Source organism: Mandrillus leucophaeus, unplaced genomic scaffold (assembly GCF_000951045.1).
Source record: "Mandrillus leucophaeus isolate KB7577 unplaced genomic scaffold, Mleu.le_1.0 Scaffold456, whole genome shotgun sequence".
Taxonomy (NCBI): domain Eukaryota; kingdom Metazoa; phylum Chordata; class Mammalia; order Primates; family Cercopithecidae; genus Mandrillus; species Mandrillus leucophaeus.
In genome coordinates, this window is record NW_012104876.1 from 351,056 (window position 1) to 368,776 (window position 17,721).

The 17,721-nt window shown below is 37.0% G+C and overlaps 1 protein-coding gene across 1 annotated transcript; it reads left to right on the forward strand.

Annotated features, from left to right (window-relative positions):
• On the forward strand, window positions 1-15,157 carry HTATSF1 (HIV-1 Tat specific factor 1). The gene is made up of 9 exons (XM_011994411.1): window positions 1-309; window positions 2,043-2,223; window positions 2,603-2,650; window positions 3,109-3,263; window positions 5,231-5,394; window positions 6,833-6,932; window positions 11,903-11,992; window positions 12,898-13,035; window positions 13,622-15,157. Exons 1-9 carry the CDS (start codon window positions 124-126, stop codon window positions 14,822-14,824), a joined length of 2,265 nt encoding a protein of 754 aa, XP_011849801.1. The 5' UTR covers window positions 1-123; the 3' UTR covers window positions 14,825-15,157.
• Window positions 15,158-17,721: the final 2,564 nt, after the last annotated feature.

Genomic DNA, 17,721 nt, shown 5'->3' on the forward strand with positions numbered 1-17,721 from the left:
AGGCGGGCCGGGGGGCGGCGGGGCGCGAGCAGAGCGCGATTGACCTCCCTTTTTCTGCTCAGCTCCAGCGTCATTTCGGCCTCTTAGTTCTTCTGAACCCTTCTCCTGAGCTGAGTAGGAAACATGAGCGGCAGCAACTTGGATGGGAACGATGAGTTTGATGAGCAGTTGCGAATGCAAGAATTGTACGGAGACGGCAAGGATGGTGACACCCAGACCGATGCCGGCGGAGAAACCGATTCTCTCGGGCAGCAGCCGACGGACACCCCCTACGAGTGGGACCTGGACAAGAAGGCTTGGTTCCCCAAGGTAGGAGAGTGCCACGGGCGCCACTGCAGAGCGGGTCGCCTGGCCAGCCTCGCGGAGCACTCCTCTTACGTTTGCTTTGCTGAGATCCTTGGTCCTTGGTCCTTGGTCCTAGCCCCCTTGGATAGCGGCGCTTCTTTTTGTTGTGTTTGTTGGGGCACCGATGTGTGAAGGAACGTAAATCTTTAGGGTGGTGTCTTAAATGTAATTTTTAAGTCTTTTCTATGCTTTATTAATCTTGTCTGTGAAGGTCACAGTTGGTAATTACATTGATGACTGCTTTTTATTGCGAAGAGGAAAAACACCAAGAGCAAATTTAGTAGCTGTCCATTTCTGGTAGCCGACCCCACTTGTCCTAGGAACTCAGATGTTTAGCTTATGTACTATGTGCAAAATGCAGTTTCTTGATTTTTTTAAAGTAGCTGTTTACATATCTTTACTAATTGAACTTTCTTTGCACCTTGCTTTACTTTCCTAGCAAATTTTGTCCCTAAGCATATATGTTTGAACCATATAACCACAGGAATAAGACTGGAGACGCACAGAATACAGATGGAAAATATCTGTGTATATTTGTTTGGAGTACTTGGAAATTGCTAAGTATTTTTATTTCAGCTTCGAAGTAAAATAAGTAATGTTAAACTTGGTTCTGTAAACTTTGTGGTAAAAGTGCCCTTTTAATCTGGCTCTCATGAGCAGGAAAGGGCACACTAGTAGCACGCAAATTGACTTGAAAGCCAATAATACAAAACCTGTCTCCATTGCGCGACTGGACGGCTGTTTTAAAAATTCTTTTGCAACTTTTCTTTCCCATTCTGTATTTGTATACATATTCCAATGCCTCCAGATTGTTAAAATTTACGATTTCACTTCTGTATTGGTAGTACAAGTTTTGAGTGCAGATTTGGTTTCTTCAGCATTCTGAATACTTTTAACAAAGGTGTGATAATGGATTAATGTGTGACTTTATCTTTTTATGTTATTGAAGCCCATACCTCTTCAAACTTTGGGTTTTACATTTTCCCCATTCCATGCGTGCCTAATGTTGATTGGTATGATGGTATAACTATATTTCTTTAGTTTTGCAATAACGCTTTTCCCCCAAAGGGGAGGAAGATAGATATGAGTTGGATTTGTCTTTAATTTGTTCTGTTACTAAAAGATAACGTCTTAATTTGTGATAAAGTTAAAATGAGCATTTAGTTTTACAGTTGTTAACTCCATTCTTTATATACCAAGTCAGAGTTCTGTTCTACGTGCTCTCTGCATACAGATATTTAAGTACTTATTGTACACGTATATTTGTGCATGTGTACAGTAAGAGAAAAGTGGATTCTGTGGTTAGATTATTCATTGACTGTTGGTTTTTATTGTTTTAGTATCTGGTACTTCCTTTGTTGTATGTATTTGTAGCCTTAGTTAAGTAGACTGTAGAGAGGTAGTAATTTACAAATGAAACAACTAGAAAAGGTGCCAGCATCATTTAAAATGCTTTAAATCATATCTCAGATATTTGCATTGATCGTCTAAGTACTCATGTCTTATTTTTTATCACCGCATGCACAATTTTCTATATACGATGACTATTGCATTTATACTCTAATAACTACAACTATTATCCACAGAAACACTTCTGTTTTAAGTTGTGTAACCATGCTGTAAAAACAATTTAAACTTCTTATGGGTGGAAATAATTTTGAATTTCTCTGTCTGGGTCTGCTGAATTGCTTGTTTAGATCACTGAAGATTTCATTGCTACATATCAGGCCAATTATGGCTTCTCTGATGATGGCGCATCTAGTTCTACCGCAAATGTTGAAGATGTCCATGCTAGAACTGCAGAGGAACCTCCACAAGAAAAAGCCTCAGAACCCACTGATCCCAGAAAGAAGGGAGAAAAAAGAAAGGCTGAGTCAGGTAAGTGGTTCTGGCTTACAAATTTTAAGTGTAAAAATTAAAAATATGGGTGTGCATATGTACAGTTGCTTTTCCGAGAATTATAATAGCTTTGAAGGAATAAGGTGAGTTTTTTCTTAAAGGTAGTGTCAGAGTTATAAAGAATCAAGATAAACTGGCCATCATTTTTCCCAGATAGGGCTCTAAAACTAATTATTTGTCAAAAGATTTAAATCCTTTGAAAGCTGGGTAGTGATTTGAGTTAGTTTATCTTGGTCTTTTAAGAGTAAGAGAAAGGTCCTGGAAGTTTCAAGAAACTGCTGCTTTGTCAAGATTCCGTAATATGACTCTTATCTTTTCTTGCAAGTGTTTTATTTATTTAATTAATTTTGATTTCTAGGATGGTTTCATGTTGAAGAAGACAGAAATACAAATGTATACGTGTCTGGTATGTATAACTTTTTAAACAAGTTTAAGGTAGGAAATACTCAATTTTGAGATTTTTCATGAAGTGATTTTGAGCTTTCAGTTTCTCCAGAGTCCATTTTTTATCATTGTGTCATTTTTTGTTCAGCCGTTTATATTAGTAAGGAATATGTGTGTTTATTACAGAACCAAGAAATTTAGTGTGTAACTTTGCATACCAACCTTTGGGCCTCATTAATGTAACTTATAGCAGTGTGTCCCTTCCCATTCAGTGAGGCCCTTAACAAAGCATAATTTTAATGTATATTTGAACACACAGAAATGTGAAATGTCTTCAGTTCTGTAAATGTAAAACTCTTACATATATTTAGAAAATCAACACTGCATTCACCTAAGTTATAGATTTCTAATTGATAGAATGCTAAGTAATTCACTTTCATTATCAATTATAAATGTTTTTTAATTTTTCTTAAATGACAGGTTTGCCTCCAGATATTACAGTGGATGAATTTATACAACTTATGTCCAAGTTTGGCATTATTATGAGAGATCCTCAGACAGAGGAATTTAAGGTCAAACTTTACAAAGATAATCAAGGAAATCTTAAAGGAGACGGTCTTTGCTGTTATTTGAAGGTAAGTTGTATGATCAAATAAGTTTCTTGTATCTTCGTTTTTAACTCAGGAAACAGGGCTATAATTTCTATAGATGATAACCAACACCAAGGACTACTCAAAACAGGATATGAAGAAAACTGAAATTTCAGTTAGTACCTGTGTGTATCACATTGGTAAGATTATTTACTTGTTTTAAGAAAATATATTATCAGGTTAAAGTGTTATATAAGTATGTGACTGGAGTGCTTCTTTTGTCTTGAAAAATTCTCACTGGAAAGATTTCTTTATTGATGTGTACAGTCAATTCAGACTACATTTTAAAAATTCAAGCAGAAAAGAAAGCCAGTGACATTTTAGTTGTCCATTGGAATGAATTACACCAGGGTTCAGCAAACTCCGGCTCTGTTTTGGTAAATACAGCTTTATGGAACACAGCCACACCAATTCATTTATGCATTTGTCTATGGTTGCCTTTGTGTTTCGTTGATAGGGTTGAGTGATTGCAGCACAGACCTTGTAGCCTACAAAGCCTAAAATATTTACGAACTGGCCCTTTAACAAAAGGACTTTTCTGACCCTTTTATTAGACCATGAAGGAGACGATAGCTTATTCTTACTCCTTTAAAATATTTTTTTGAATGTGAGAAAAGAGAGAGTGGTATTAAGAGAAATTTGCAGAACTGCGTGTAGTCGTAGTACCATAAATTACACAAAGAAACCTCAGTGCCAAAAGCAGCCATCATTCCTGGAACACCTGCCACCTTAGGAGCATGTGTTATACATTATCACAGGGTACAGAACAAATGATGACATGTACATAAGTCAAACCTGAAAATAATTACAGAGTAAAATCAAAATGGTAAAGCAAAAGTACAAACACCACAGGTGTGTTGTGAGCATGCAGTATTCCAGTGGGATCAGAAGAGGGTAGGATTAAGGTGACAGCTTTTTGGGAAATAGGTTTTTGACCTGAATCTTAAACGTGATGGTAATGGGACATGAGCATGACCATTTTAGGATGGTAGTTTTGTAATGTTCAAATGTAAGGAGATTTGAGAGTTTTATAAGTTCTTTAAGGATTATTCAAAAATCTGATAACAGATTCTTAGGGAGTTCTGTTAGATGTTTAAAATTTTTTAAAGGAAAAAAAATAGAGTTTTGAGACCCATAGAAGTACAAGATTGTCAAAACAGTCAATTGAGTTCCAGGAAAATATAGTGAATTATTCCAGGACCCATATTTATGTGAGCAGCTGAGTTCAGTTATCCATTTTTGTTTTCTACAGGTCCTCTGATCTTTGACTCTGTTTGTATAGGGCTGATAACTGTCCTTTCTGTAAGACCCGGAATCCATACATGTATTTAACATAAAGTACAAGTCATCAAATAATTGTCTTCTGCTTCTCAGTGTATTGCAGACTTACAATTTAATGGATGAACCAAAAAATTAAAGGCTGGCTATGGTGTTCCCAGTTCCTTGAGTCATCTAGTCTTTTAAGTAAGAGTATTATAGGATTTTAAAAGAAATACACCTTAGAAATCATGCAGATTTGCCCCCTTCATTCTGCAGATAAGAAATTGCGGCCTCAGGAGACAGAATTACCCAATAATAACATAATTTACTGAACACCTACCATATGCTAGTCCTTATCCTTTCTATGCATTATTTCATTTAATTTTGTCAAGAACCTTGTGATGAAGGTATTAACTATTTCCATTTTACATATGACGATACTGGGGCTCAGGAAGCTTGAATAATTTACCCAAGTTCACACAGCCGGTTAGGGACAGCTGTGTCTCAAATGCAGGTGTCCTGGTTCGGATTCCAGAGTTGTTTATCTCAAAGAGAGAAAAAGATCTCATATATTAGTACTATATAAATATAAGAATTTAAATTATTTTGTGTATAATCATCATTCATCTAAAAAACTCCTGAACTTTTATTTCGTTGTATAACTGACTATATTTTATCTTACCTTTATAAAGAGAGAATCTGTGGAACTTGCATTAAAACTTTTGGATGAAGATGAAATTAGAGGCTACAAATTACATGTTGAGGTGGCAAAGTTTCAACTGAAGGGAGAATATGATGCCTCAAAGAAGAAGAAGAAGTGCAAAGACTATAAGAAGAAGCTGTCTATGCAACAAAAGTTTGTAATTTTTTTCCCTTTTGAAAAGTTCTATATATTCTAGAGTATATTTTTGGTAATAGCCATCTAGTTTTATTCTGTCAAATGTGCCTACACATTATTTTAAAATAATTTCATTAGATCATCTGGTACTTCTAGCAATCTATACAATAGGATAATTTAGCAGTAGTGGGAATTTTAATTTTCCAGGGTGTTTATTTGTAATATAATAAGGGCTTCAATGAGCTAAGAGAAGCCATCTGTTTGGAAAACGTTGAACATCAAATTAAATAAGATAGTTAGGCTTATGTACCAGAACCATGAGTTTACCTTCTGTGTGGATTTAAATCATTTGTACCGGGGCTAAATTTTTATGTACAGGTTTGTTATAGGAATTAGAAATGACAGGATTTTATAATTGTATTTACTGTAGTTGTATGTAGTATATACTTAATGTCATCAAGTTTCTGTTGTTATTCTGTTTGTTTAATGTACTTTGCAATATACTAGTTTTAAGAAATTAGTCAAAATGATAAATACTTTTATCAGAGTAAATTCTAGTGACACTTCTAACACCATGCTTAAACTAATGAAATATCATAAAAGCATTTAGTTGTGATGTCTCATCGTTTTTACAAGAGTAGGTAAAATTGCTAACCACATATTTTTTAAACAGTATCAGTAAAATTTATGATTGTAACAGAGTGAGTAGTTTTACATAAAAAGTGCAGTTTGTTTTTTATAATGATAAAGTACCTAAAAACCAATACAATTTAAAAGTATTTTTTAGCCTCAAAGTGTATCCTTCTGAACTCATAAATACTAGGAATTAAGAGATTTTTCAAGGGTCTCATTGGAATGTTTGTATAATCAGACAACAGTTGCCCTGAAAAACATTAAATCTGGGGATTTCAGATACCGGGGCCATTTTGCCTCTGCCTTTTATTTTATTTTATTCTATTCTATTTTATTTTATTTTATTTTATTTATTTGAGGCAAGAGTCTTGCTCTGTCACACAGGCTGGAGTGCAGTGGTGCAATGTTGGCTCACTGCAACCTACACCTCTGGGGTTCAAGCTATACTCATGCCTCAGTCTTCCCAGTAGCTGGGATTACAGACGTGCACCACCACGCCTGGCTAATTTTTGTATTTTTAGTAGAGACGGGGTTTCACCATGTTGGCCAGGCTGGTCTTGAACTCCTGACCTCAAGTGATCTACCCGCCTCAGCCTCCCAAAGTGCTGGGATTATAGGTGTGAGCCACCGCACATGGCCCCCTGCCCATTATTTTTATTTCAGAAAGTTTTCGGACTGGAACTGTGACTGAAATACAGTTTGTTGTTGTAAAATCCAGTAATTCCTAAATATTCAATAAAGTACTGTATGAACAACTCATTTTTTTCTCTCTCCAAGTCTGAAGCAAAATTTACAGTTTGTTGTTACTGCTTCATTGCCTCAGGCAGTTGGATTGGAGACCTGAGAGGCGAGCCGGACCATCCCGGATGCGCCATGAGCGAGTTGTCATCATCAAGAATATGTTTCATCCTATGGATTTTGAGGTAGGAAGTGGTGTGCTTACTGATATAAATGCTGATAGGCTTTCTTTCTCTCAAGGGAGCCTGGAGCTTGCTTGCCCCATCTTTGTTATGTCACCTCCTACGTGTTTGTGCGGTGACTAGTAAAGGAAGATGGAGCCAAGAAGCTACTTAAGTCTTTTGATTTCCCTTCCCTTTGTTTAGCCCAGTATTGTTTTAAAGTATATCTCAGATAAGACTGTTTAATAACCATACTGCGCCCCAAACAGCAGCTACTTGGTATGAGAAACCATTGAAACTTATCATCATTAAAAGATTTATGGGAACTGCTTGTGGATTTTGAGTGCAGGCCAACAAGTATGGGCTGATTTTGGTGGGGAGTACCAGCTTCACAATTGTAAATGCAAACTTCAGCTTGGTACTAAAAGTTACAATGCTTAATGTCCGTGGAGAAGTCCAAGAACAGCAAGTAAAAGTGAATAAGTACATCTGTTATATATCAACTTTTTAAAATGATTTAAAAAAAATAAAGTGAATGGAACTGTCCTTCCTCCCCTCAAAAAAGTGAATAAAGGAGGAGCAAAGAACAAGGAGTTCTAAGGAATATTGTCATCAAAGTACCTTGTGTTACTTTCTGCCTCTATTCTTATCTCTGTCTACTGGTGTAGACTGATTTTATTGTTAGTGGAGAAACAACTCTTTATTCTCTCCCTGGTTCTGAAATTAGTGATAGCAAGTTATACAGAAAGCAGATTATACAGATAGCAAATTATACAGAGAAAAATGTTCATAATGTAAACTTCCAGGTTTACAAATGATCTAGTTGTCATCAGTGCCCATTCCTGACCCTTTTGTGCATTTAAGCAGTCAAAATGATAATATAATTGTAGCTCCCTTAGCGAGGGCTCCACAACGGACAGTTCAGCTCTATCTCAATGAATAGTGTTGTGATTACTGTGTACCTATGGAGTTTGGGCATCTTTTGAGGTCATTGGAAAGATACGTGTGGTTTATTTATGAGATTGATTGATTGATGTCTCTTCTGACCAGAAATCTGGAAGAATTTTGAAATATAACAGTTTACAGTTTTACAGTTGCAGTGATAATGAAATATGGTTTAAAAACACATGCACACCAGTTGCATTTTGAAATACTGTTTTTGCCGGCAATAACTTTAAAATAAACGCATAGAATTACAAAACCATTAGCTGGGCATGGTGGCGCATGCCTATAATCCCAGCTACTCAGAAGGCTGATTCAGGAGAACCACTTGAACCTGGTAGGCGGAGGTTACGGTAAAATTGCGCCACTGCACTCCAGCCTGGGCAACAGAGCGAGACTCCATCTCAAAAAAAAAGAACCAAAAACAAAACAAAACAAAACAAAACCAGATCATAGTCATTAAAGCAGCATATAAAATAAATGCATAGATTGGTCACAATAGTTAGTCTGCTAAATACAACTCCGAGATTTCTATTATTTATTACATTTTATCCCCCTGCTAAATAAGTGATTTGTTGAACAGAAAATCAAACACCGCATGTTCTCACTCATCGGTGGGAATTGAACAATGAGAACACTTGGACACAGGAAGGGGAACATCACACACCGGGGCCTGTTGTGGGGTCGGGGGAAGGGGGAGGGATAACATTAGGAGATATACCTAATGTAAACGACGAGTTAATGGGTGCAGCACAGCAACGTGGCACATGTATACATATGTAACAAACCTGCACGTTGTGCACATGTACGCTAGAACATAAAGTATAATAATAATAAAAAAAATAAGTGATTTATTAGGTGACATATTTATTTCTGTGACTTGAGGTCTTTGATTCACACATTTCATACTCCTGCCACTCGAGTGTGAATGTAAATGCAAACCTAATTCAAAGTATCTGGAACCTCTGCAAGTAGAAATCTGTTGTGTAATTTTATCTATTCTTGTTTCTGCCTCCTGCCTTGCTCATTGAAATACCTTATTTGAGTCTAAGGATCACCCTGGGCAGACTTAGCTTTTCCTAGCTTAACAAATATTCTTTCCCCAAGACCACATTTACTCTACCTTGACCCCTATGTATTCCCTCCAGTGAATATTCTTAAAGATAGAAGTTTCATGCTTGCAAATTCCTGATTTTTTTTAATCTTCTTGGTTTAGTATAAACATTACTTTGGAGTTACAGAGCCTTTATGCTACCCTATTTTGTTGCCTTCATAGCATTTATTATTATCTGAAGTAATTTTGACTCGTCTACTAGAATGTGAGCTCCATGACACCCAGTATTTTGTCTACCTTGTTTGCTGCTGTATTCTCAGTACATAGAATTGTGCCTGGCACACAGTTGGCCCTTAATATTTATGTGACGAAGAATTGAAAGAATTATTAAATGAAACCCTTGTTATTTACAAGCCAGAGTCTTTTCATTCATCCGGTGGATAAAACATTTTCTCTTCAACATCTTTGCAAATGAAAGCAAATTTTCTTTTTAGATGCTTATGCCACAAAGGATGGTAGGACATTGGTTTGGCAGTGGTGGAATTAGTTCACAAAGAAATGCTTGGTGATGCTATCCTTGTTTGCCCACCTTCATGGTCTCACATGGTCCAACTAGCTTGCTGAAAGCGTGTCAGCAAGAAGAGTGACAATCTTGCTTTTGTTCACTGTCTCTGAGCGCCTGAACCTCAGTGTAGACCTGTGCTGTCAGATATGGTAGCCTTGTGTGGTTAAATGTAAATTAATTAAAATGAAATAAAATTCAGTTCATCACTTGTACTAGGCACATGTAGCTAGTAGCTACCATGTTGGATAATGCAGATATACAACATTTTCATCATCACAGAACCTTCTATTGGACAACACTGGTATAGACATTGTATAACTTTTGACAGAAGTGTCCAACAGGAAAACCTGCTTTTATTGCATGTTTTTTTTTTTGGGGGGGGGGTGTTTGATTTGACTGAAGACTCCATATGAGCCTAAAGAACACACAGCAGCGTTGAGCTTTTTACTGGAAAACAAAAACTGAATTGTCAGGTTATCCTGAAGTATCTGAAAGGAGTCAGATTTTGGGTGGAGGGGTATATTTTGATTCCAAACAGTTAGAAGCAACATACCTAAGAATACTGTCTGATATCAGGGTAAATAGTGAAGGCTAGCTAACATTTTTAATGTAACTTCAGAGGGTCTTCAGTATTTAATTCAAATCCGTATTTTAAAATGCATTGCCTGGCAAATTTGAATACCAAGACATGAAGAGTCAAAACTCAGATGCATTAGCCGGGCGTGGTAGCACGCACCTGTAATCCCAGCTACTCAGGAGGCTGAGGCACGAGGATCACTTGAATCCGGGAGGCAGAGGCTGCAGTGAGCCAAGATCGCGCCACTGCCCCTCCAGCCTGGGCGACAGAGTAAGACTCTGTCTTCAAAATTAAAAAAAAAAAAAAAGCAAAGCAGTGAGACATTGGTATAGAAATAAAGGTGATGCCTACCCCCACCATGGAATCACACTTCAATTTAAAAGTTGTTAAACATGTTGAAACAGTTTTTTTAAAATATAATCCTGATTTTCCTTGGTGAATAAAAGAGAGGTATTAGAAACAGTTTGTCAAATTCTTAAAAAGATTTTCTTGAATATTGGCTTTGTACAAAAGTCTGTGCTATTTTCTGTGAGGTATCTGAAACTCAATAAAACAAAGTTCCTGCCTTCTGAAAGCACTCACTCTAATAGGAGTTAAACACACACACACACACACACACACACACACACACACACACACACACACACACACACACACACACACACACCAAAAGCCATAACTTTTAGTCTCTACTCCTATTCTTCTCAGGTCTGATAATTTTGTATACAGCAGATTGGCTGCTTCTCCAAAACTGGGATTTATAAGTGGGGAAATCCAGAGTTCTGCCAACTGTAGTTTTAGAAGCCTCAGATTTATGCAAATGAGTACGATTTTATATTTTTTATTTTAAATCAGATTTCAGTAACTCCCTGCCAGCTTATTTTTGCTTTTTGAAGAACCTTATGGGAGGAAAGCCACAATTCTCTATAGTTCCTCTAGCTGATGAGAAAAATGAAAGCGTGTAAGAAAGATAGATGCACTTAAATGTTTCCTAGAAAGTATAAGTCACCTTCAATAGAAATTTATAGATAGGATATTTTCATTTATATTTGTATGTAGTTGAAATTCAAGCTGATAATGTAGCTTTTCCTGAGCCCCTTTTATGCATTGGTGCTTTGAGAGAGAGTTGTTAATTCCCAGAGGGAATCTTAAATCATTTTGTTGTTATAGGGAGATTTCCACCTGAACTCTAGGCTACTAGAAACAGCAGTACTTGAATGTTCTTAATAGGGTCATAGTTACAAGAAAGCAACAGCTAAGAATGTATTTTATTGCATGCTTAATAACAGCTCCTTATTTGTATGGTTCTGTTACAGTGTGGTAGGAGACAAGACAAACAGTAATCCTTATAATGTTTACTCTGTGAGTTAAAATAGCATCTTGGAAGCACAAAAATCAATCTTAGGACACTTAGTCAATAAAAGGGATGTATTACTCTCTCTCTCCATTACAACATTTCTGTAAGTAGGAATGTATCCAAAACACAAAGCAAAGGGTTCTCATCAGCGTGATGTTGATGCCCATGCAGAACATAGGAATTAGCAGTCTGACTGAATATGCACCACAGGACTTCCGCCTTCTTCTCCTGCTCTGCCACTGTAGGCCCCTTCTGCTGCCTGCCATACTTGTCCATTTCCTTTGTTTAAAGCAGGGCAAACCTATAGGAGTAGCAGTCGATTTAGTAGTCTAATTTTATTTGATTTTGAGTTTTAAAAAAATTTTATAGACTGAAAAACACAGCTCACCTTAAGCGAAACCTTTTTGTGTCTGTTGATTTATCAGAACAAGAGATTGGATTCTCAGGATTTATAGTTAAAGAAGGGAGCACACCCATTTTCATCATGCGTATTTTTCAGGATGATCCGTTGGTGCTGAATGAGATCAGAGAAGACCTTCGAGTAGAGTGTTCGAAGTTTGGACAAATTAGGAAGCTCCTTCTCTTTGATGTAAGTTCATGGCTTGGACATACGGATCCTGAAGCAGTCATTCCTCCACCTTATAAGTTCTTCCCAGATGTTAGTATACCCCTGGATTTTAGATTAATGTTTTTATAGAGTAGTCCACTATCTTGTGATAATCATCTATTAGCAATAATGAGATGAACATGGATTACAAGCCAAGGATTTGATGGATTTGGTATGCCTTGCTTATTTTCCGTCATCATTACCCTAAAGTACATGATCAGGTGAAAGAGGGTACAAGAAAAATGTTTGAGATCTCTGGTTCCCTATTAGTCACATTTTCTCCTCTTTGTGAATTGTTCTCATCCTCCATATTTGGAACAATCAGGGAAAATATTCTCCTGTGTATTTCCTCTTCTCACCCTCTTTTTACTTCCAAAATTGACACCCAGTCATTAAGAGTCACCATTTATTGCTTGTGTATTACAAGCTACTTTACATGTTATCTTACTTAATTCTCAAAACCCTTTGAGGCAGGTTAGCACTATTATACCCATTTTACAGATGGGGAAGCTAACACTTTAGAAATTGAGCACCTGGCCCAAGGTTGTTCATCTGGTAACTGACAGAGCCAGGATTTAATCCCAGGGCAATATGACTTCAGAGTTTACACTCTTAACAATTATACTGTCCTGCTTCTCATTAGACAGGGATGTCAGCAGAAACATTTCCAAGGACATTGTGCTTGGTTCTTGCTAGGTAAGGTTAAGGTAAAGAAGCAGCTGACTGCATGTGACTGGCTGGGATAAAAGGGAAGAAAGACTTCATACATAAAGTCTTTTACTTCAGAGTATCAGAGAGAACACTACTACTTACCTACTTTGTGAAATGTATGTGTTTTATTTTTAATCTTACCGTTCATTCCTTTTTTTTCTTTCTTGTCTTTCTAGAGGCACCCAGATGGTGTGGCCTCTGTGTCCTTTCGGGATCCAGAGGAAGCTGATTATTGTATTCAAACTCTGGATGGAAGATGGTTTGGTGGCCGTCAGATCACTGCCCAGGCATGGGATGGGACTACAGATTATCAGGTAAACTCTGCAGCTTGTCAGGGACACACACATTGTTTCATTACCAACAAATACTGATCCTTCAGATCTAAATTTTGGGTTTGGTTTAACCTATTTAATGTAACAATGCTTCTTTTCTTTTTATTTATTTATATGTTTTAATTTTTTACTCTTCCTCTTTATTATTTACAATGCTTCTTTTAAATAATATTTTGCATTCAGAAGATAAAGAACTATTTGAGTTTTTCAGTTTATAAGTCTGAAAGTTTGAGGCTTGTTCAGAATAGTGATAAGAAAAGAACACATTCAACCAAATGTTACTCTTCCTTTGTATGCTGTGAAGTATGGACAGAGCTCAAATACTAACTTTTTAAAGAGATGAGACATTTCTGCAGTACTGTGATATTTGGCCTTTATTCAAGTGATCTTATTTAAGGTCAACTCTAGTAAATCAAGATGTAAAGTTTTGAAAACTGAAGACAGGGAATTGCTTTCCTAAGAAGAGATGCTTTATAAAATTAAGGTTGTTTCATCAATATTAGATATGTTTAGAAAAGTAACCTTTTGCCTAAAACTTATTTTAATGGCAGTCTCCATTTATCCACAGGTGGAGGAAACCTCAAGAGAAAGGGAGGAAAGGCTGAGAGGATGGGAGGCTTTCCTCAATGCTCCGGAGGCCAACAGAGGCCTTAGGCGTTCAGATTCTGTCTCTGCTTCCGAAAGGGCAGGGCCTTCTAGAGCAAGGCATTTTTCAGAGCACCCCAGCACATCTAAAATGAATGCTCAAGAAACTGCAACTGGAATGGCGTTTGAAGAACCTATAGATGAGAAGAAGTTTGAAAAGACAGAAGACGGGGGAGAATTTGAAGAAGGTGCTTTTGAAAACAATGCTAAAGAAAGTAGCCCCGAAAAAGAAGCCGAAGAAGGCGTCCCTGCAAAAGAATCTGAAGAGGGCTGCCCCAAAAGAGGGTTCGAAGGTGGCTGCCCCCAAAAAGAGTCTGAAGAAGGCAATCCCGTAAGAGGATCTGAAGAGGGTAGTCCTAAAAAAGAGTCTAAAAAGAAGGCACTCAAAATTGATTGTGAAGAGAATGGCCTCGCAAAGGAATCTGAAGATGACCCCAACAAGGAATCTGAAGAGGAGGCTGGCCCCACAAAAGAGTCCGAAGAAGATGACTCAGAGAAAGAGTCTGACGAAGACTGCTCTGAAAAACAGTCTGAAGATGGCTCCGAAAGAGAATTTGAAGAAAATGGTCTCGAGAAAGATTTGGACGAGGAAGGCTCTGAAAAAGAGCTTCATGAAAATGTTCTTGACAACGAGTTAGAGGAAAATGACTCCGAAAACTCTGAATTTGAAGATGACGGCTCTGAAAAAGTGTTAGATGAGGAAGGCTCTGAGAGAGAGTTTGACGAAGATTCAGATGAAAAGGAAGAGGAGGAGGATACATATGAAAAAGTATTTGATGATGAGTCCGATGAGAAAGAGGATGAAGAATATGCAGATGAAAAGGGGCTTGAAGCTGCTGGTAAAAAGGAGGAAGAAGGTGATGCAGATGAAAAGCTGTTTGAAGAGTCAGATGAAAAGGAAGATGAAGATGCAGACGGAAAGGAAGGTGAAGATGCTGACGAAAAGTTGTTCGAAGATGATGATTCCAATGAGAAGTTGTTTGATGAGGAGGAAGATTCCAATGAGAAGTTGTTTGATGATTCTGATGAGAGGGGGACTTTGGGTGGTTTTGGGAGTGTTGAGGAAGGGCCCCTATCCACTGGCAGCAGCTTTATTCTCAGTAGCGATGATGATGATGATATTTAATCCCTTAAACTTGCTTTTTAGGGAGAGTCCTCCATCTACATTTGCCTGTGCTTCAGGGTAATTACTAGTAGTGTTACATGAACATGTGCATAGTGGTAGGATGCCATCAGATTAAAGCATTGAAGTTTTTCATTGTTACCTGTACCTAATGGTTTTAAATATATGTTAATTGATTGTTTAGTTAAAATGTCATAGTTACAATGCAAGTAAACTGGATACTTGTTCTTTTGTCAGATTTGTTAAATGCATGCAGAATAATATTTTTAAAAGCATTGATTGAAGTTTGTGATATTCATCAATAAAAATAAGTTGATAATACGCAGAAACTGAAAATTGGACTTGAGGTAAATTGCATTGTAAATTCTTGATACCGCTTTATTTATACTGACGGCTGGCTTTTCTGAGGACTTGAAGAATCCCTTTGTAGTCTCCTTGCTTCCCGCTGGTAGTAGCACATATGTCTCCATTTCCTCTCTATAAACCAGAACATGTTCCTAAACTCAGAAAACAACCCTCTGGATTTGCTTTTTCTGCGCAGCCCTTGCAAATTAACTCTTGTTTGTTTTCTACCCTCTTTCCATTAAAATTGACTCTCAGATGTGCAAAAGTGAATTTCCTGTGGTCTACAGCTCCCATTATTATTAAAAATCTAGAGAACCAGATTAGAATTCTGCCTTGTACTGTTAGCCTCCTTGGGCCCCTTTAGAAGTTAATTCAAGTTAGAGGACCTCTTCCCAGAAAAAAATGGGGAGGTTCGTAGATGCCCTGAAGTTGAAGAACTTCATGCATGCTTCAGTTGTTCGTTTTTTTAGAATCTTAGTGCCTAGCACTGTGCAAAGTTGTGTAGTCCCAATAAAATTGTGGGTCTTTCTTGATTATGCTTTCCAAATTCAGTATTGATGAATTTACTTTTGATGTAGCATTAAGAAGCTGCTCTCAGAAATTAGAAGCATTAAAATAAACTGCATTGGTGCTCTTTCATTACAGTATCTGTAAGTGTAACCCTCTAGATAGAGAAGAGTTCCTATACTTCAAGTCTGTTTTTATTTTGAGAATTGTTTAGTTGATGTCTGGGATTTCGTAAAATCTTCAGGATTTTCACCAGGGATAAGTCAGTAAATGGGGTGAAGAAAGTTAAGTATAGAAAAATTGCAAACCAAAATAGTATTTCCTTTAAAGATAAGCCAGAAGCATTTAAACTTGAATTTATTGGAAAATTGGTTTTCTAAATGAAAGGAAAAGAATGCTTTACCTTGCATATACAGTGGTTAGAACGGATTACCCTACAACATAAATTAGCTCTGAGACCATTAGGAGAATTTATTTCATTCTTCACGTTAAAATTTATAATTTTGGAAATCCAGAATCTCTCAAAAGAATATACTATCCATCTAGTCTGTTGTTTTAGATACTAACCATTGCTTAGTAAAGACTCCCTGCCACAATTTTGGGATGGGAAATACATTAAAAATAGAGCAAACTTTCACTATTTGGTGGGTTTTGTCTAAAGTCATTGCCACCCCTGGCAGGTTAACCGTCTTCTGTGTGAACTCAAGTGTGTGTGTGTGTGTTCACAAGTGTGTGTTAATGGATTTCAGTTATGCGATACTGTCCTGAATATTTTGACTTCAATTTGGTTGATACCGCATACACAGGTTCTTTCCATATAAACACACTGGAAGTGAAAATCACAAACAGATGTAAAATGGTAAATAATTTATAAGGTGATATAAACAACAGAAATTAGAGTCATAAAGCACACATAGCTACCTGTTTACTAAGTAATCAGATTGTATTAGTCCTGAAAACTGAATTTAATGTGAGGCAAGAATACATCCTATTATCAAAAGAAAAATGGGAGCGGGGTGGATTTTAAGCCCAGCAATGCTCCACAATCACCTGACAACTACTAAGTTTAATGCTCCTTACAGCTATAATTTACACAAACTATTGGTACATTCTGTCCTAAATGCATAAACCAGAAGTGGCTTCAGGCGTAACTTTGAATGGCTTGAATGCCCTGCTGTCTTGAGTCCACAAGTACCTTGTACAAGAACAAACATGAAACTTCATGTTAGAAAAAACTATTTCTGGTCTTTGCAATATTAATGAAATACTGAAATTATTACTGCTTTCTATAAAAGAAATGTAATAAGGGCAACATTGGAGTAACTCAAGTACTTCCTTCTCAAGTAGTAATAGCTCTGGGCTCTTTGTGAAGCCCTGAGGAGCCAAATCCAGTTCATTTGGAAGCCACTACTTCCTTTTCAGAGTATAATCTGTTTTCTTGATGTAAATTATTTGGTCATTTCTGAGGCTTGGCAAGAAGGTAGGGATTAGCTAATATTCTGATTATGCCTTTCTCAATCACGTGAGTGATTTTTTGAAAAGTAAACCAAGTATTTCTATGTAATGCAGAGAAGTGCTCTTAATTAGTTTGAACAAAGCCATGGCCTGGAGAACAGTAGAAGGCTTATAAATTTGCCCTTTGTGAATATTTGTCAATTTTCTTATAGATTTTTCCTTATTGAATCTCTTTCAGATACAAGCTGTATGCCTTTCTTTGGATGGTAACTTCATTTAAAATGAGTTTGCTCAAATGATTTTTGCCTCTTACCACACCTCATTTACATGATGGGCTTTGTGTATATCTTCCTAGTACTTCCCTGATGGAAGAAAAACATGTTAAAATTATTCCCTTCTAAAATCACAAATTGATACTGCAGATAGCCTAAATTCGTGGATGCCAGTTATTACAGGGGACGATTGCTTGAGAAAAAGACTTCATAGTATAAAGTTGACTTTTAGCTATTCAGAGCCCCACAGGTCTGTTTTACTTTCCATTTGAAACCAAGAAGATACTGCTCTTATGGTATGCCAGATGTATTACACTCAAA